We start from the raw sequence: 20,164 nt of genomic DNA, 5'->3' as shown, positions 1-20,164 counted from the left end.
TCTGTTCTTTGGACAGTAATTTATTGCCATATTTCAAGCTCACTGATTATTTTTCTGCCTCTAATCACCCTCTTCTGTTAATATTTTAATTGTAGTTATTTTACCTTTCAACTTTTTCTTTATGGTTTCTATCAATCTTTGAATCTATTTTCTTTTTTTGCTTACTTTTTTTTTTTTAAAGACCTTATTCATTTTTCAGAGAGAGAGAGAGCACAAGCAGGGGGAGCAGCAGGCAGAACATGTAGAGGGAGTAGCTGGCTCCCCACTGAGCAGGGAACCCAATACAGGACTTGATCCCTGGGCCCTGGGATCATCACCTGAGCTGAAGGCAGTTGCTTAACTGACTGACCCACTCAGGCATCCCTGAATTTATTTTCTTTTAATATTTGTAATATAGTTAGAAAAGCTGCTTTGAATTCCTTATATGTTAACCTTAACATTCAGGATACTCAGGATAAGTATCTATTGACTCCCCCTTTTTTCCTGAGTATGGATCACAGTTTACTGTTTCTTTGTGTATGATATAATTTTGCTCAATAACTGGACATTATGAATATGTTTTAGTGACTCTGCTTTCTTTTAATGTTCTTCTGGGAATTGGGTGAAATTTATAGTCTGATTTTGACGCTTGCCCTGTGATTTTCTTGCTCCTAGAGATGCCACTAATTTCCATGTGTTCTCTTGGTCTTGAGTTCTGTTCTCTGGCACTTCAGCCTTATAAGGCTTCAGCTTCCTGTTGCCCAAATTATGCACACTTGAGAAATTCATGCTGTTGAAAAAACATCAATAGTATGGCTCTATTTTTCAAGTGTAAATATACTGACCTCTGCTAACTCTTTCCCCTTGACCCCTTCAGTTGTTCTTTGTGCATACATAACATACATCAGTCATTCAGTCATTTGGGCAAAATTTATACTGAGAATTTTTGTTTGCTTCTCTGGTTCTTACTGCCATATTCTTTCACTTAAATTTCCATTTAAATTTTCAGCTGCCTTTCTAGGCTTAAGTTCTGAGCCCTATGGTAATATCTTTTTCAGAGATGATTTTTGTTTGCACCATACAAACAAAGTAATGTCAACCATTACTTGTATTATATGGGATCTCCAGCAGTCTGGGATTACTTTAATTAAATTTTAGGGATTGAGTTTATTTTTTCACCTAAATATCTTTAGGTAGGGCTGCGGTACTTGCAAGGGCTTGTTTCTTTCTTGCTCACTAGAGTTTAGTCCTTTGGGGTCTCAGCTCAAATAGTGGGCAGCAGTTAGCATGGTTCCCACCTTTTCTGAACCTTGCATTCCCCTTTTGGTTCCCTTAACTCTGTAACGATGTTAGAAATAACCATCAGTTTCTCAGCTACCTCATCTGGATTGGCAAAACAAACTTTCAAGGCAAAAGTATCCTTGGGTGCTGGGTTGTTGTTGTTTTTTTAAGATTTTATTTATTAGAGAGAGAGTGAGCATGGGAGTGGGTGGGTGGGAGAGGGGAGAAGCAGACTCCCTATTGAGCAGGGAGCCCAAAGGGAGTCTCATTCCCAGGACCCCAGGATTGTGACCTGAGCTGAAGGCAGCCACTTAACCAACTGAGCCACCCAGGCACGCCAGGGTGCTGAGTTTTTATCTATAGGTTTCCATCTTCGATCCTGGCCTGGTCATTCTTTACTGTTGTGTCAGCTTTTCGGTGCCTTTGGTGACTGTTTTTAATATTTTGTTCAGTTTCTCTAGTAGGTTTCAGTAGAAGGATTGATAAATATTTGAATATTCTGCTATTAACTGCAATTATTTCAGACATGTTTGGATTGATAGGTGCGTATCATTGTGATAATGTTTATATCTCATGGCTTGGGTTTTTTCTTTGGTTGCTTCATTCCTAATTATGTTAGGAGGTGGCAGAGATAGCTACTGGCTGTTCTGACATGCATAATTCTCCTAGCTCTTATTTCCACTGAAGAGTATACCTTTCCTAGTACTTGCAGACATCTTGAGAAGGAGTTTTAATTTCCTACTCTGGCCTACATTCTCATCCATGAAAAAATTACTGTGGCTACTTGAGGAATACTCATCAGCGTAGGTGTCAATTGTTCATTCCTCAGTTCAGGGCTGTGTGATGGGTACCATTTTAACAGTTGAGTAAAAGTGTTTTATTAATGGGCAGTCAGGGTGCTATTAACATAAATAGGAAAAGGAATGTTAGGTGAGATAACAGATTGCTCTGTAATAGTTTTCATAGATTTTTGGAGTATCCTGAAAATTTTCATTATATGATTGAATCTGGTAAAGCTGTCTAAGAACAGAATTTCATAAAAAAAATAGTAGTTGACTGGTAACATTACTTGTAAAAAACGATTTTGCTCAGTTTATATGTCTCTTGAGATTAACAAACTGACAAAATGTTTGTAGAGTCACTGCTAATAAAATAGTAAAGTAGACATTTATGTCTTTTTTTCCCTTTTAAAAATTAAGATCTAGGCCAATTATTAATCTAAACTTAATCTTCTAGAGATAGAGATAATTTAATCTGCTATCTTTAGGATAAATTATCAGTTAGCTATTACTGTGTAAGAAACTACTCTAAAACTTGGTGGTTTAAAACAATGTGTTTATTATTAAAACAAGTCTGTGAGTCAGCTGGGAAGTATTTCTGGTCTTGGCTGGGCTCATTTATGGATCTGCAGTTAGCAGCAGTTCAGGAACTGCTGCTCTTGGCTGGGTTCTCTAGGCTGGCCTGTGGTGGGACATTTGGGCTGTCTTGTTTCCTGCAGCAGATTAGATGGGGCTTTTTCTTACGGTGGTAGCAGGATTCTAAGAGCAGAAGCCTGCAAGGTCTCTTGAGGTCTAACTCAGAATTGGCAAACTGACATGCATGTATTCTCTTGGTCTTCTTTAAAAGGAAGCCTAGGGGCACCTGGGTGGCTCAGTGGGTTAAGCCGCTGCCTTCGGCTCAGGTCATGATCTCAGGGTCCTGGGATCGAGTCCCACATCGGGCTCTCTGCTCAGCAGGGAGCCTGCTTCCTCCTCTCTCTCTCTCTGCCTACTTGTGATCTCTCTCTCTGTTGAATAAATAAATAAAATCTTTAAAAAAAAAAAAAAGGAAGCCTAGAGTTAAAGGGTGGGGGGAACCATTCTGCCTCTTGATGGGCGAAACTGCAAAGCCTCATTGCCAAATGTATGGATAATGGAGTAGTATAGAATTGGGGCTATTTTTGTAGACAGATTTTTTGATTCATGCTGTAAAGCTCATTTCTGTGTTCTTGGTTGAGCATTACTATATTTCAGTAGGAATGGTGTCTGAGTATAGAAGACAGGTATAAATTAAATGCATCACTCTGTTTGGAGGTCCATATGACTCTAGTTATCTTGTTTTGTAGGATATATCTGATGATATTTTGGAAGCATTGCTCATGCATTGAATTACCAATTGCAGAGTAATTGTAGTACCAGTGATAGGTGTTGAAAGATGAGTGATTTTTGCATCTGTTCTCTTTGGGTTATAAATGATGGTATTCTTTTTGTGCTCATTATTATTACTCTAACTTCTTTGATATTTCATTGTTTCCCCAAGTTTATTAATATTTACATATTGTGATCTTAAATGGATTTGTTGAAGTGTATTTGACATATAATAAATCTTAAATTTTATGTGTATAATATGAATAGATTTGGTATCTATATACACCTATGAAACCATCACCACAATCAAGATAATAAACGTATCCTTTACCCTCAAAACTTTCTTTGTGCCCCTTTCTAGTTCTTTTATACTTACTGCCTTTCCCCTTATGCAGTATATAATCTTTTTGTCTACATTTTTTTTTACTCATCATAGTTATTTTCAGGTTCATCCACATTGCATTATCATTAGTTCACTCTTTTTCCATTATAAAGCTATAATGCACGGGTTCACATGTTCATGGATGTTTTTTCCTTCAGCTTTTGGCTATTACAAATAAAGAACATTTGTATGTAAGTTTTTATGTGAACATATGCTTTCATTTCTTTGGGTGAATATGTAGGAGAGTGGAATGACTGTTCATATATGCAGTAAATGTATACTTGACATTTTTTTTTAAATGTCAAAACTACTTTTTACAAAGTAGTTGTACCATTTATCTTCCTGTATGAGTGTATGAGTATTTCAGTTCCTTCACACATTTATCAGCATTTGGTATGGTTGGTCTTGTTAATTTGAGCCATTGTTATAGTTGTGTAGTGATAATTCATTATGGCTTAAGCTTGTACTTTTCTAATGAAAAGCGGTAGTATATTTTCATATACTTAACATTCGTATATCTTTGATGAAAGATTTCACCAAAAGATTTGTGGCTTCAAATCTTCTGCCCATTTTTTGATTGGCTTGTTTTGTTTTAATTGAGGATTTAAAAATGGATTTATTGAGAAATAATTGACATGTAGTGAAGTACAAAGTGGACAGTATAAGTTTTGAGGTATGTATAGTATACAGTTGGGAAGCTATCCCCACACAAACAAGATACTGAATATATTTATCACTCCTGAAAGTTTCCTCATGCATTTTTGTGATTCTTCCCTTCTGAGCCACATTTCCCCTTTTGGGTCTGTCTTTCAAAAGCATTTAGTCTAGGGTTACTCTAGTCAGTGCTACCTGAATTAAGAGGTTTTTCCACTCTGTCTGAAGGAAGCAGGTCTTATTTTTGGCTTTGTGTGAGACTAGGGCAGTAATTCTTGTCATCCTTTTGAGTGGCTCTTTCCTTGGCCTCGGGCTTGTTTTAATAATATGGGTGTTCTCGCTCTGTGCAGTTGTCTTCTCTAGTACTCTGCCCTGTAGTCCCTAGCTGTCTTAGCTTTGGACTTCCAGTTAAGTCTCCTCAACTCAGAAACCACCAGATTCAAGCCTGGGTATCCTGTCTCGGGTGAGGGTCTGTAGTAAGTTGGGGTCATTGGAGGGTTTATTTACCTTATCTATTTCCCTTCTCTTGGGGTTCACCCTCTGTATTTGCCTATCTAAGATCTGAAAACTGTCATTTCATATATAGGTCTGGTTTTTTAGGGTTTTCAGATGGAGGGCAAACTCAGTCCCTGTTAATCCATGTTGGCCCTTATATGTATTTTTTTTTTTTTTGGTACTTATTTTTTAAATGGTATTAAAAAAAAAAGATTGTTTACCATCTTAACCATTTTAGTGTACAGTTCAGTAGTGTTAAGGATATTCACATGTTGGGCACCAGATCTCTAGAAATTCCTATTTTGCAAAATTGAAATTCTGTACCCATTAAACTCTAATTTTATCACCCCCTTACTTCCAACCCTTGATTAGCAACCTTTTTACTTTTTTCTGTGATTTTGACTACTATAAATACTCAATATGAGTGGAATCATACCGTGTTTGCCCTTTGTGGTTGGCTTATTTTACTTAGTGTCATGTTCTCGAGGTTTATCCTTAATGTGACTTGTGATTGGATTACTTTATTTTTAAAGGCTGCACAGTATTCCATTCCAGTGCTTCATGTATATACCACATTTTCCTTACCTATTCCTCTGTCTTTGAACTTTCGCTTGCTTCTCCTACTTGACTGTTGTGAATAATGCTAGTGAGCATGGGTATGTAAATCTGTCTTTGAGATCCTACTTAGAATTCTTTTGGATATATACCCAGAATTGGGATTTCTCAATCATAGGCCAATTCTATTTTTAACTTTTTTTGAAGATGTATTTATTCTTTTGAGAGAGAGAGAGTATATGCATGCAAGCAAACGGAAAGGAAGAGGGGAAGCAGACTCCCTGCTAAGCAGAGAGCCTCACCTGGAGCTTGATCTCACCACCCTGAGATTGTGACTTAAGCTGAAACCAAGAGTTGGGCACAACCAGACGAGCCACCCAGACACCCCTGTAAATAAGATTTTCATAATTTTGTTGTCCAGTTTGGTCATTATTAGTGTATAGAAATGCAACTGATCTTCACATGCTGATATTCTGAAATTTTGCTGAAATCATTTATTAGAGTAAATTTTTAAGACTCTTTAATATCTTCTACCTAAAAGGGCATGTTGTCAGCAGATAATTTTACTTTTTCCTTTCCAGTTTTGAGATCATTTCTTCTTTTTTCCTATCTGTTTGCCCTGACTAGTACTTCAGTACCATGTTGAACAGAAGTAGCAAGAGTAGGTAGGTACTCTTGATCTCAGGGTTATGAGTTAGAGTCCCAAATTGGGTGTAGAGATTATTTAAAAACAAAATCCTTTTTTTTTTTTTAAAGATTTTATTTATTTATTTATTTATTTAACAGACAGATCACAAGCAGGCAGAGAGGCAGACAGGGGGTTGGTGGGGCAGGGTGGGGGGGAAGTCTCCCTGCTGAGCAGAGAACCAGATGTGGGGCTCAATCCCACGGCCATGAGATCATGACCTGAGCCGAAGGCAGAGGCTTAAACCAGCAACCCAGGCGCCCCATAAAAAAAATATTAAAAAAAAAAAGAATAGGCACCCTTCCTTCTTAATCTTAGAGGAAAATAAAATCTTTACGTCTTTCACTATTGAGTGTGATGCTAGCTGTGAGCCTTTCACTTACGGCATTTATTATGTTGAGGGTAGTTTTCTTCTATTCCTAGTTTGTTGAGTGTTTCTGTCATGAAAAGGTATTGGGTTTTGACAGATGCTTTCTCTGCACCATTTAAGATGATCATGTGGTTTCTGTCCCTCATTCTGTTAATACGGTGTATTCCGTTGATTTTCATTTGTTGAACCATTCTTGCATTCCAGGAATAAATCCACCTTAGTCAATGTGTAGAATTCTTTTCATGTGTTAATTTTGGTTTTTAGTATTTTATTGAGGATTTTTGCTCAGTATTCATCCAGGGATATCAATCTGTTGTTTTCTCATTGTGTCCCACACTCACCTAAACAGTATTTTAATTACACTTTTTAGGTATGGGTTTAAAAAGTACTTCCTATCAAGCTTCATTATAAATTCCCCATTAAAATATATAGTATTTACAGTGACTTAGTTTGGCTCTCTGGGGAACAAATGCAATTACAAAGTGTTTTTTTTTTCTCAGACTTTGAAATATTACAGAGAAAAATAAAAAAGAACTAAAGTCAAAGGTTACTGTCTTTGTGTGGTGTTTAACATTTAAAGCATTTTAAAGTATAGGTAAGTGGCATTAAGTGCATTCACACTGTTGTGCAAACGTGTATATCCTTGTATTAGTCTACTAGAGTAGACTCATTCCTGCACTGTGTTCTCAGGTACATGAGTGATAATTCCTTTCCCACTTGCTATTGTTTTGTAAGGGGTGCCTGGGTGGCTCAGTTGGTTGGGCAACTGCCTTCGGCTCAGGTCATGATCCCAGGGTCCTTGGGATCCCACTGACTTGGTGGCTTGAGCAACAAATTTATTTTCTCACAGTTCTGGAGGCTACAAGTCCAAAATTAAGGTGTTAGGTTTATTTGAGGCTTCTCTCTTCTCAAGATGGCTATTTTCTTTCTGTGTCCTTACATGGCATTTCCTCTGTGCATGCATTTCCTTGGTGCATGTGTCTTTTTCTTCCTGTAAGGACGCCCATTCTATTGGATTAGGGCCCCATCCTTATGTCCTTATTTAACCTCAGTTAACCTTTTTGAAGGCCCTTTCTGCAAATGCAGTCACATTGGGAACTAGGGTTTCAACATATGAATAATCAGTTCATAACACCTTTTATGTAGTGCTTCTGGTTTATTTCCTAGAAAACCTACCATCATCAGTATAGTCGTTTCTTACTGTTGTTCTAACAAATTATCACAACCTATGTTGCTTTAAACAACAAACTTACTGTCTGTCAATTCTAAAAGCCAGAAGTCTGAAATTGGTTTCACTGGGCAGAAATCAAGGTGTCAGCGGTGTTATTCTTTCCAGAAATTCTAGGGGAGGCTCTATCCCTTGCCTCTCTCAATTTCTGGTGGCTACTCACATTCCTGACTATGAGTTCAATCTTCAAGGCCAATATTTTCAAATCTCTCTCTTCTCTGTCCTCGCAGTCTCTGTGTATAGTGAAATTTCCTCATCTCCCTCTTTATAAGAATACATGTGATTGAAGTTAGGGCCCACTCAGATGATCCAGGATAATCTCTCCATCTCAAAATTTTTAATTTAATCACATCTGTAAAGACTTTTCTTTTGAGGGGTAAGGGTCATATAAGGTAATATCCACAGATTCTGGGGATTCAAATGTGGATTCTCTTGCAGGGCCATTTTTTTTTTCATCCCATTACACTCAGCAATTCATAGTAGACTTTTAGTGTTCTTACTGTGATTTATAGCTTAGCTTGTAATAGGTCACAGTATCCAGTTATGGGTAGGTAAAGATTGGGGGCAGTGGGTGGCCGAGAGAATATTCTCGCCTCTTCTAGACATTATGAGGAAAACTCCAGGTCTGTGGTTCTAAGTGTGTGGTCCTGGAAATAACATCACCTTAGGAATTTACTAGAAATGCAAATCACTGGGCTCTAATTTAGAATTACTGAATCAGGAACTTTGAGGGTGGAGGCTAGCAGTCTGTGTAACAGGCCCTCTGGGTGATGCTAATATATGCTAAAGTTTGAGAAACAGTTTGTTAGACTGTTGACATTATTAGTGTTAAGACCATATTCACCTCCTTTTCTAGCTCTTTTCTGCTTCAGTCTAATACTTCAACGAGTCTAGGATTTATAGTCCACAAAGTTTGTTTTCTGTAGGGATGCAAACATTTAGTACTGTAATCTTGGTATTGATGATCAGTGAAATTAATTAATTCACTCAATAAAAGTTTGCACTGGGCTGATTTTTTATCAGTTGTGTTTTTACTTAGATATAGTTATTTCATAAAGAAATATTATTGGATTCAGAAGTGTTGTGAATTTTTTTTCTAATCTTTAAGTGGGCCTACACTGTTGTACTTTTACTATGTGCCACCCAGTGAAATCATGAAATAAGATGAATGAATTCTTATGACTCCATGTGTCCATACTGTAGTTCAGAAAACATCTAAGTGAACAGCTGATACAGAGTTATCACCAGTTTCTGTATCAATTGAGAAACAATGTAACTGTGAAGAAATTGAAAAGGGATCTTTCAAGGTGACTAAACTAATTATTGCAAAACTAGTAAAAAAGGTTTTAGCAAAATTAAAGAGAGCTAGAAAGTAGAATAGTTCACTATGCGAAGCAGTGAGAAAGCTGAGAAGGCAAGGGGGCTGTTCTGGAATTTGAAGGAGTTTAGTATTAGAAACCTGCATTGAATGGGAAAGTAAAGATTGGAGATAATTGATAAGAATGAGATCATTGGTGAGTACTGTTGAAGGACTTGAATCATAGATTTGATACCCTCAGGATAGCCATTGGAAAATTATACCTTACATGATTCTGGGAAGAATAAATTTGAGATGATAGTCTGGAAATAGAATAGTTATAGGAATGTAGGCGAGAATGGCAGTAGGTATGGTAGTGCCATTTTTTTGTGAATAAGAATGCAAAAGAACAAGTTAGTTTCAGGTTGGGGAAGATGTGTAGAGTACAGGATGAGACATACTGAGTTTTCAGAATTTGTGGAATATGATAAAATTAGGGGTAGATTTTTCAAGTCAGTTTTCAGTGGAATGTTGGGATAGCTGTTATACTAGATTGTGAATTAAATTGAAGAAGCAGGAGAGTATCAGTATGTACTATCCTCTAGAATAATGGTCCTTGGCATTTAGTATTTAATCACTGTTAGCTGTTATTGTATTTATTGTTAGTATATACTTTTATGCCATCTCATACTTTTTTGTTCTTCAGCTTTTTGGTGTACTTTTTAGTATATATGTAATAGTATTAGATAAGCATCTATATAGAAATGTGTGTTTTATTAACAAATACTGATTTTTATTGCTTTACAATTAAAATTAATGAAAATAAGTTATTGTAAATTTTTTAAAAGAAAACTAGAAAGTTTGTCATTTGAATAGATTATTGTTCATAAAAAAGGTGGTGTTGAGCAAGTTTCCTGAAAGTATAATATGATCATGTTTTAGTTTAACAACTTTTTTGGACACGTTATGTCAAAATAACTTGTTTTGTGATTTTTAATTTCAAAGAGTAAGTGTATCATAGATGTACTTATTCATACTGACACAAAAATTAAATGATGGTCTTTACATGTATTCTTTCAGGTTTGAGTTAATTTCGAATGAGATTGTTTTTGCAACGAGATGTTAATAAGACAAAATCTAGGTAAGTAGAAGACTACTTTGTTAAATGTTATATATCAAAGTGGGAATAATAGAAAAAGTTATGTTTTAAAACTCTGCCTTCAAGTTCAGATTTAATGAGTTTTTCAATAAAATTTTGAAATACAAAGAATTGACTTTAAGGTACTTGCTCGAGTTGATTTGATGGGAGTAACAATAGAATCATCAAATTGTGCTCTTAGTTTTCCTTCCTTTATGTTGAATTTATGTGACTATTAAACATGTGAGAAAATTGAGTTGGTGTTTGGGTTAGCTATTCAGAAAACAGTTCAGTAAGAGATTTGCTGCATGCTTCAATGTTCTCAGTGGATTATAGTGCTCGAGTAGTTTTTGCTTTTGTGAATTTTACTTATTTTGATTAATGAAGTACTTCCATAAATTGATTAAATTTGCCAAATTGTGACTTCTTTATATTAATATAATGTTCAGAATATAAATGATTGTTTCAAAGAGTATCTGTGTTGGTCATTGAATTGGTCAAAGTCATTGAATGAATTTTCTAATTTAGCATTCTGATTTGCATTCTTTTTTTAAGGCTGTTGACTTTCAGGAAATTGAATTGTGATCATGTACTTTTTTAGTCTGATATGTGAAAGAATGTTTTTTGGGGGGTGTGTGTGCCTTTGTGTCTTTTAGGTTTTATTTATTTATTTGAGAGAGAGAGAATGAGACAGAGTGTGAGAGGGGAGAGGTCAGTGGGAGAAGCAAACTCCCCACCAAGCAGGGAGCCTGATGTAGGACCTGATCCTGGGACTCTAGGTTCATGACCTGAGCCGAAGGCAGTTACTTAACCAACTGAGCCACCCAGGTGCTCTGAAAGAATGCTTTTTAATAATAGAAACTGTTCAGATGTTAAAAAGACTTAACAGTCTTCTGGCAAATGAACATGGTTTCAGGATATAAACAGATTAAAAGGAATACTTAAATTGTAGTTAACTTGGTCTTTCTCTAATCTAACCAGATGTTTAAGCTGTTGAAAACTTGATGATCTCAAAGTTAAAAAAAGGAAAATCAAAAATCTAGAATGAGAAGTGCTGTAGTTAAGTGATATGGAGTTAAACAGTGTGTTCTTAGTAAGTGGTTTAGGCATAATTTGAAGGAGAGTTTCTGTTTTATTGCTATTATATAATAGTAATTGTAGTGATTGTGCTGTATGTTGTGTTAACTGCTTCTCATGCCTTGTTAATCTTTATAGTACTTTTGTAAGGTAGGTACTCCTGTGTAGAGAATTTTTACTTATTTGGTTTATAGTGAGCTAGTTCTTTTCTTTAGGAAGAGTGCATTATCTCCACAGCATCTATTATAAGGAACACTTGCCTATATATCTTCTTGTAGGAAAAAGAAGCTAGACTTTTGTACTTAAGGTCTTATAGGGATTTTGTTTGTTAATTGAATATACAGTGTGTTAGAACCTTTATTCTGATTTCTTATGTCAGGTATCACTTAAGGGATGACACTGGTTTAACATATTCTGACCCTATTCTACCACAATTATGCATTTTTTGCATAGAACTTAATGCAAATGTATAACTTACATTTTTATATAAATTAAGTTATAATTTGTGAATGGTAAAATTTAAAGTATAGAGCTGAATGAGGTTTTTACATATGTAAAACATACATATATGTTCACACATGTAACTACCATAGAGGTATGAAGACGTGGAACATTTTCATTGCTCAGAAAGTTCCTCATACTCTTCCCTTTCCAGTCCAATAGCCTTCTCCTCCTGAGGTAAAATTTCTGAATTTTATCAGCATAGCTTAGTTTTGCCTGTTCTTGAATTTTATGTATAAGAAATATATAATATGCATTAGTTAATATGTGGCTTTTTTCAATCAACATACATCTTGTTGTATGAATATCAGTAGTTCATTATTTTTTATTACTGAGTAATATTCCATTGTATGACCATGCTACAAATTTTTTATGTATTCTCTCTGTAATTTTGTTTATTGGATTCTTCAATTCTCTGACCTCACTTTCCAGCATTCTACACTATTTTCCTTCCTCTAGTTGTCCTCTTTACTGTTCCCGTATCACCCTACAATAAAATGTAAGCTCCATGACTTGGTATACAATGGTCTCACTGCAGCTATTCCAGAATGCCTAGAATTATCTGAATAAACTAAGTCTGATGTTTCTTATGTTTAGTTTTAGTCCTAATTATATGTTGTCACTCTTCCCTAGCCTCTCACCTCCCCCAACCATCATTGTCCTTCCTCCTGCTCATCAGCTTATCTCCTGAAATATCTCCTGAAATCTTATCCTTTGGGCCAGACCTGGCCATACTGCAGTAGAGTGTTTTCTTTACTGGACTGTGAGCCCCTTGAAGGTAGACACCATCAATGTTGTACTTACCTTAGTAGTACAATGCCAGAGTACTGTGTGTACTTAGTGAATTTTGTAAAACATGGAACAATGAGCATAATTCTCTCTCAGTCATCTAGGGATTCAGAATACTGGCTGGAATGGGATGAGGACATTGGCACAGTTGCTGTTGGGCTGTAGGAAGGAGTCAATGGGGACAATACAGAAGCAGCATTGTAGGTATTTTGGAAAGCCCTAAAATATCTCCAAAGTCTTCCTTCAATCCAGTTTTAAAAAATGGCGAGTAATGTTCTTAGTTGAGACCTTAAGGAAAACTGTGTTGATTTGATTACTCTTTTCAAATGAAGGCATTAACCCATGTCATAGAAATTGGAGTGCTTGCTTCTAACAGTATTCTTTTTGTGAGTTTGTGCGAGTTATTTCTTTAAAGATTTTAAAGGATGTATTAGATTAATACAAGTAGAAGGCTAGGAAGACTGGTCACATCTATAAAGAAAACTTCTCATTTTCCTAAAGGTAAAAAAGAAATTGGGAGTAGAGAAGGAAATTGAATTATAGTCTGGAATTGTGATAACATTTATTTTTATAGCTCAGGAAGTCTGCTGTTTGATATAATTAAAAAAATTTGTTTTATCATTATAGGTCTGTAATATATAAATAATATGCTTACTTAAGAAACTTTTAAAATATTATAAAGTACTTTACACTAGTTTTTTTTCTTGAAATTAGGCTTGTTGGGTTGGCCATTGTAGTCACCTTGGGGATTTTTATGCCTTCTAGCAAGTCCAGAGCAAGGAGAGGTTCTTCCCCACTGGGATCAATTTATTGCTTTTCCTCTCTACAGCTTCTGCCATAAAGGTTGAATACAGAGTTGGACATTGACCCCATCTCTTGCTGTTTCTTCAGATCCCTACAAGGATTTTCTTAGACATAGATTCTTATCAAATGTTAGAACTTCAGTTATTTGTTTTATTTCATCATTGATGTGAAGTATGTTTAGTTTTCTTGTTGATAAAATTTGAGTATTCAGAGAAATATAACCTTCAGGTTGTTTGACTTACGTGTATTTGAAAGATTTTAGGCTAGTTTCTCTTCACAGATAGGTATACCTCAGTTTCAGACTCTTCGTCTTCATTCTGTGCTTCAATATTTTATATGGTCAGCCACTACTTTTTCCATTTTACAGAGTCCCTGAATCCAAGGATTTGAAGTTCTTTATATTTACTTACCTTATATTAGCTAATTTCCTTGATTTTCAAATTAAGTTCTCCGTGCTTCACGGTATTTAATAGCAATGTAGTTATGTGTGGACCTTTGTTGCAATGTATATAAGACTTAAAAAAAAAATTTGTCCTTCATTCTAGATGAGATTGCACAGTGCACATTTGACCTTTTTCAAATATATTGCCAGGTAACATTTAGTATTTTTGAAATTTTATTTTATTGAAGGTTTTTTATTTATTCATCTGACAGAGATCACAACTAGGTAGAGAGGCAGGCAGAGAGAGAGGAAGGGAAGCAGGTTCCCTGCTGAGCAGAGAGCCCAACTCAGGGCTCGATCCCAGGACCCTGAGATAATGACCTGAGCTGAATGCAGAGGCTTTAACCTACTGAGCCACCCAGGTGCTCAATCAATTTTTTAATGGAAGTCACATACACTTATTTAAGTATGAGCAAATAGTGTATAGATGTTGAGAATGAGTAAACTCTCTCACCCAGCACTATGTTCCCGTAAATTATCAGAAATAGTTGATATGTATTCTGCATCTTTCTCTATCCATTTGCCAGTATGTCTTGGACATTTTTCCATATATGGATTGCATTTAATATAATTGTTTCCTTGTTGATAGAGATACTTTGGTAAATCTAAAGGTTTTTTGCTTGTATATGCAGTGCTGCAATAAATACTCTTCACTGCATTATTGGAATCGTGTGAGAATGTAAGATAATTTGTAGCAGTGGATTGCTGGGTCGGTATATATGTGCACTTTAATTTCTGATACTGCAAAATTGCAATGAGATTATATCACTTAATATTTCTGCTAGCAGGGGCGCCTGGGTGGTTCAGTCGTTGGGCGTCTGCCTTCGGCTCACGTCATGATCCCAGGATCCTGGGATCGAGTCCCGCATCGGGCTCTCCGCTCGGCAGGAAGCCTGCGTCTCCCTCTTCCACTCTCCCTGCTTGTGTTCCTCTCTCACTGTGTCTGTCAAATAAATAAAATCTAAAAAAAAAATTTTGTTATCAGTGAGAATATCTTTCTCCACACCCCACCAAGTATTATTAACTCATGTTTTAATCCATGCCAGTCTAATTGAAAAGTGGTATTAATTGGTACATTTTTTTAAGAAGGATTTTACATTTCCAAGTCTTTTGAGAAAGCAAAATTAATGCAGTGCAAATCAGAACATCCAATTAATAAGTATAACAACAAGCCAAAGTAGTTTTGTTAATGGATTAACCCATTTATTATGGGCTAGCAGTGTTTCAAATGGTGGAACTTCTACTGGTCTTTCAACTCCTTCAGTCTTCTCATGGTGCACTTCACTGTGACAGCAAGAGTGATATAATGGTTGGTCCAGGCACCACTGGCTGCTCTTTTCATGTAGGAACCACAACACCAGATCCTGACGTCTTGTCTTTTCCTTTTGGTTTTGCCACAGAGGGAGCAGGTGTATTTGGCACACTGACCTGTTTCACTCCTCACCATTTTCCTGAGTGAGGGACCATAATGGGTCCCGTATTTACCTAAGATTCTGACCTTCTTAGTACATTTAACTATACTGTTGCAAACTTGAGAGAGCTCTCATTGTGTTTTACATTTACATTTCCCTAATGACTATTGATGCTCAACATCTTCTGAAGTGATTATGTGCATTTTTATCTTAGGTGAAATGTCTGTTCATGTCTTTTGCTCATTGTCTAGTTGGATTGTTTATTATTTTTTACTGTTGTTTTGAGAATTATGTATTCTAGCTACTCGTCCTTTGTTAGATAGGGTTTTTCTAAGTACTTTCTCCCATTCCAGTCTGTAATTTGTGTTTTTGTCTTCTTAACAGCATCTTTAAAGTTCTCAATTTTCATGAGGCTCAGTTTATCACATATTTTGGGTTTTTTGGAGGTAGCATTTTTTTTTTAAAGATTTTATTTATTTACTTGACAGACAGAGATCACAAGTAGGCAGAGAGGCAGGCAGAGAGAGAGGGAGGAGGTCCCTGCTGAGCAGAGAGCCCGATGTGGGATTCGATCCCAGGACCCTGGGACCATGACCTGAGCCGAAGGCAGAGGCTTAAACCTCTGAGCCACCCAGGCGCCCCTGGAGGTAGCATTGTGATTTTAATTTCAGATTCTGTATATTCATTGTTAGTATATGGAAATACAGTTGATTTTTTTCTAAGATAGAACCTAAAATATATTATTAATTTTACAGTAAAAAATTGAGTGACTTTTTGATTTGCAGTATTGTGCAAATCTAACTAGTTCCATTATATTTCATCATACCCAAGGAAACCCATTAAGCAGTCAGTCCTCATTCCTCCCCCCCAACCCCCCAGTCCCTGGAAATCACTAATCTGCTTTTATCTCTATGACTTTACCTGTCCTGGATATTTCATATAAAGGGAATTATACAGCATGTAACACTTGTGTCTAGCTTCTTTCACTTAGCCATAATATTGGTTCTTTTTGGAGTGTTTTATTTGTTTTTAAATTATTTATTTATTTATTAGAGAGCATGTGAGCAAGCATGAGCAGGCTAAGGGGCAGAGGGAGAGGGAGAAGATTATTTCTTAATGAGTGGAGAGCCTGACATGGAGGACCCTGAGGTCATGACCTCAGTGGAAGTTAGATGCTTACTTAACCAACTGAGCTACCCAGGAGCCTCAATAATAAATTTTTTTAATTTTAATTTTTTTTAAAGATTTTAATTTATTTATTTGACACACAGAGAGATTGTAAGTAGTCAGAGAGGCAGGCAGAGAGAGAGGGAGAAGCAGGCTCCCTGCCGAGCAGAGAGCCCCATGCAGGGCTTGATCTCAGGACCCTGAGATCATGACCTGAGCCAAAGGCAGAGGCTTAACCCACTAAGCCACCCAGGTGCCCCTGATTTTAATTTTTTAAGTAAGCTCTACTCCAACATGGGGCTCAGACTCACAACCCTGAGATCAAGAGCCGCACACTCTGTTTACTGAGCCAGCCAGATGCAGCATAACCATTTTCGAGGTTCATCCATGTTTCGAGGTATATCCATGTTTTAGCATTTTTTTCTGTGGTTTTCATACGCAAGTCTTTCATTTCCTTGGTTAAGTTTATTCCTAAGCTTTTCATTCTTTTTGATGCTTTTGTAAATGAGATTGTTAATTTTTTTAGGTGCTTCGTTCTTTTCCTTTTTTTTTTTTTTCTTATTTTAAAGATTGATTTACTTGTTTTAGAGAGAGTGCATGCATGAGTGGTGGGAGGAGAGGCAGAAGGAGAGAATCTTCAGATGGCTTGCTGAGCTGGGAGCCCTTCCCAGGGCTCCATCTCAGGACCCTTGAGATCATGACCTGAGCCAATACCAAGAGTCGGACACTTAACCGACTGAGCCACTGAAGCACCCAGGTACTTCTTTCTATGCCTGAATAATATTTTATTGTATGACTATGCTATAGATTCTCTACCTTTCATCTTTGGATAGACATTTAGGTTGCTTACACCTTTACTCTATTTTGAATAGTGTTGTTGTGTGCCTCTTAATCATTTTATAAGTGTGTAGTTCAGTAGTATTACATATATTCACACTGTTATGAAACAGATATCCAGAACTTTTTCATCTTGCAAATCTGAGACTCTGTACCCATTAAACAGCAAATTCCCTTTTAACCCCCTTCCCCAGCCGTTGGTGATCACATTCTACTTTCTGTTTTCATGAATTTGACTACTTTAGATAACTCATATAGGTGGAATCCTACAATGTTAGTCTTTTGGGGACTGACTTGTTCATTCTGTGTAATGTTCTTGAGGTTCATCCATTGGGTAGCATGTGACAGGATTTTTCCCACTGTTTCAGTGTGTCATATACCACATTTCCTTTATTGATTCATCCATCAGCAGATGTTGGATTGCTTCAGCTCTTGGCTATTGTGAATAGTGCTGTTATGAACATGGGTGTGCACATATTCTTCAAGATTCTTTAAATTTTTTTCAAATATATACCTCAAAGTGTTATTGCTGGATCATATGATAGTTCCATTTCTAAGTTTTCCAGGAATGTCCATACTGTTTTTTCACTACTTTACAGTCCCACCAAGAATGCACACACCTTAACCAACATCCTAATGGATGTGCAGTGATACCTCATGGTTTCAATTTGTATTTCTCTGATAATTAATGATGTTGGGCATTTTTTCATGTTTCTTGGCCATTTTTAGATCATATTTAGAGAACCATCTATTCAACTCAAATTTTAATTGGGTTATTTGGGGGGGTGGTTTTTGTAAGAATTTTTAAATATTTTCTAGACATTAAATACTTATATCTACAGTTTGGTAATATTTTCTCCCATGCTGTAGATCACCTGCCTATTGACTCAGTTGATTGTGTGCTTTGATACAGAGAAGTTTTTAAGTTTGATGTACTTCCATTTGTCTACTTCTGTTTTGTTGTCTCTGCTTTCTGTATCCAAGAACTTATTGTCAAGTTGGATGATGTCACAAAACTTTTTCCTCTGTGTTTTCTTCTGGCAGTTTTATAGTTTTAGGTCTTATGTTTAGGTCTTTGATTCATTGTGAGTTAAGTTTTATTTATGGTATAAACTTCAACCTTTTGTATGTGTTTATCCAGTTTTCCCAGCACCATTTGTTGAAGAGTCTGTCCATTTTTCATTGAATGGTCTCAGCATCCTTGGCAGAGAACATTTGACTGTTTTGTGAGTGTATTTCCAGGGTCTGTCTTCTGTTCCTTTGATCTGTTTGTCTCTGTGCCATTACCAGAGTGTTTGATTACTGTAGCATTGTAAATTTATTTTTAAATTAATAAATAAGAGACATGCAACTTTGTTGTTCTTTTTCAAAATTGCTTTCCCTTGAGATCTCTTGACTTTTTTTTTTTAAGAGTTTATTTATTTATTTGACAAGGAGAGAGACAGCGAGAGAGGGAACATAAGCAGGGGGAACCAGAATGGGAGAGGGAGAAGCAGGCTCCCCACTGAGCAGGGCAGCCTATGAGGGGCTCCACCCCAGGACCCCAGAATCATGACCTGAGCTGAAGGCAGATGCTTTTAAAGACTGAGCCACCCAGGTGCCCCGGGAGCTCTTAATATTTGAATTTTAGGGTGAATTTACCTACTTCTGCAAAAAAAGGAAAAAAGCCAGTGGGAATTTGATAGTGATTATGTTGAATCTGTTGATTGCTTTGGATAATATGGACATCTTAATATTAAGTCTCCCAATACTTGAACACTGAATATTTTTCCAGTTGTGTTTTTTTTTTTTAACATTTTTCAGCATTTTTTTCTGTGGTTTTCAGTACGCAAGTCTTTCATTTCCTTGGTTAAGTTTATTCCTAAGTTTTTTATTCTTTTTGATGCTTTTGTAAATGAGATTGTTAATTCTTTTAGGCTGCTTATTGTTAATGTATAGACACAACTGATTTTTGTGTGTTAATTTTATATCCTACATTGGTGAATTTGTTTATTAGTTATAACAGGTTTTTTTGGTGTTTTTTTGTTTTGTTTTGTTTTTTTGTTTTCTACACAAGGTCATGTTGTCTATGAAAAGAGATAATTTTTTTTTCTAATTTGAATTTTTTTTTCCTTGCCTGACTGCTCTCACTAGGACTTCCTGTACTGTATGTTTGATAGGAGTAGCAAGAGCAGATGGTCTTGTCTTATTCTTTGTGTTAGAGGAAAAGCTTCCAGTATTTCACCACTGAGTATGATTTTAGCTCTTGTGTTTTTTTGTAAGTGGACTTCATTATGTTGAGGTAAATTTCTTCTATTCTAGTTTATTGAGAGTTTTGTTTATCATGAAATGGCATCATATTTTGTTAAATGTTTTTTCTGCATCAATTGAGACGATTTATGTTGTATTTGTTCATTCTGTTAATGTGTGGTATATTATACTGATTGGCTTTCATATGTTGTCATCCTTGCATTCCAGTGAAAAATCCCACTTACTCATGGTGTAATAATTTTTTCAGTGTGCTTTTGAAATCAGTTTGCTTTTAGGTTGTTCAGAACTTTTTGGTATCAATATTCGTCAAAGATACTGGTCTATAGTTTTTTTGTCTTTGTCTGACTTTGGTTAGACCAGGGTAATGCTGGCCCCTTGAATGAGCTTGGAAATGTTTCCTCCTCTTCAATTTTTTTGGGAGAGTTTCAAGAGAATTGGTGTTAATTCTTTAAATATTTGATAGGACTCTCCAGTGAAGCAATTGGGTCTTGATCTTTCCTTTTTGGGAGAATGGGATTTGATTACTGCTTCAGTTTCCTTATTAGTTATAGGTCTGTTCATATTTTTTTATTGCTTCATGGTTCAGTCTTTGTAGGTTGCATGTTCCTAGAAATTTATCCATTTCTTGTTGGTTATCCAATTTTTTGGTGTACAGTTGTTCATAGTATTTTTTTGTAATTCTCTTTACTTCCATG

General features: G+C 36.1%; 1 protein-coding gene across 20 annotated transcripts in view; it reads left to right on the top strand.

Moving 5' to 3' along the window:
- The window catches only part of ZNF644 (zinc finger protein 644), a 123,989-nt gene that overhangs the window by 24,245 nt on the left and 79,580 nt on the right, over nt 1-20,164 (top strand). For 19 of the 20 annotated variants that reach the window (XR_006601815.1, XR_006601816.1, XR_006601814.1 and 16 more), the window contains one exon: nt 10,133-10,193. The exons of the other annotated variant lie outside the window; for it this stretch is intronic. Coding sequence is in view for 16 of the 19 variants with exons in the window: in XM_004752615.3 (XP_004752672.1) it covers nt 10,150-10,193 (44 nt within the window). In the remaining 3 variants the exon portion in view is untranslated. The remainder of the gene's footprint in view (nt 1-10,132; nt 10,194-20,164) is intronic. 20 annotated transcript variants of the gene reach the window in all.

Source organism: Mustela putorius, unplaced genomic scaffold (genome assembly GCF_011764305.1).
Source record: "Mustela putorius furo isolate JIRA1106 unplaced genomic scaffold, ASM1176430v1.1 tig00003853_pilon_pilon_pilon, whole genome shotgun sequence".
NCBI classification, from domain to species: domain Eukaryota; kingdom Metazoa; phylum Chordata; class Mammalia; order Carnivora; family Mustelidae; genus Mustela; species Mustela putorius.
Note: the sequence above shows the minus strand (reverse complement) of the source record. Positions and strands in the feature narration are given on the sequence as shown.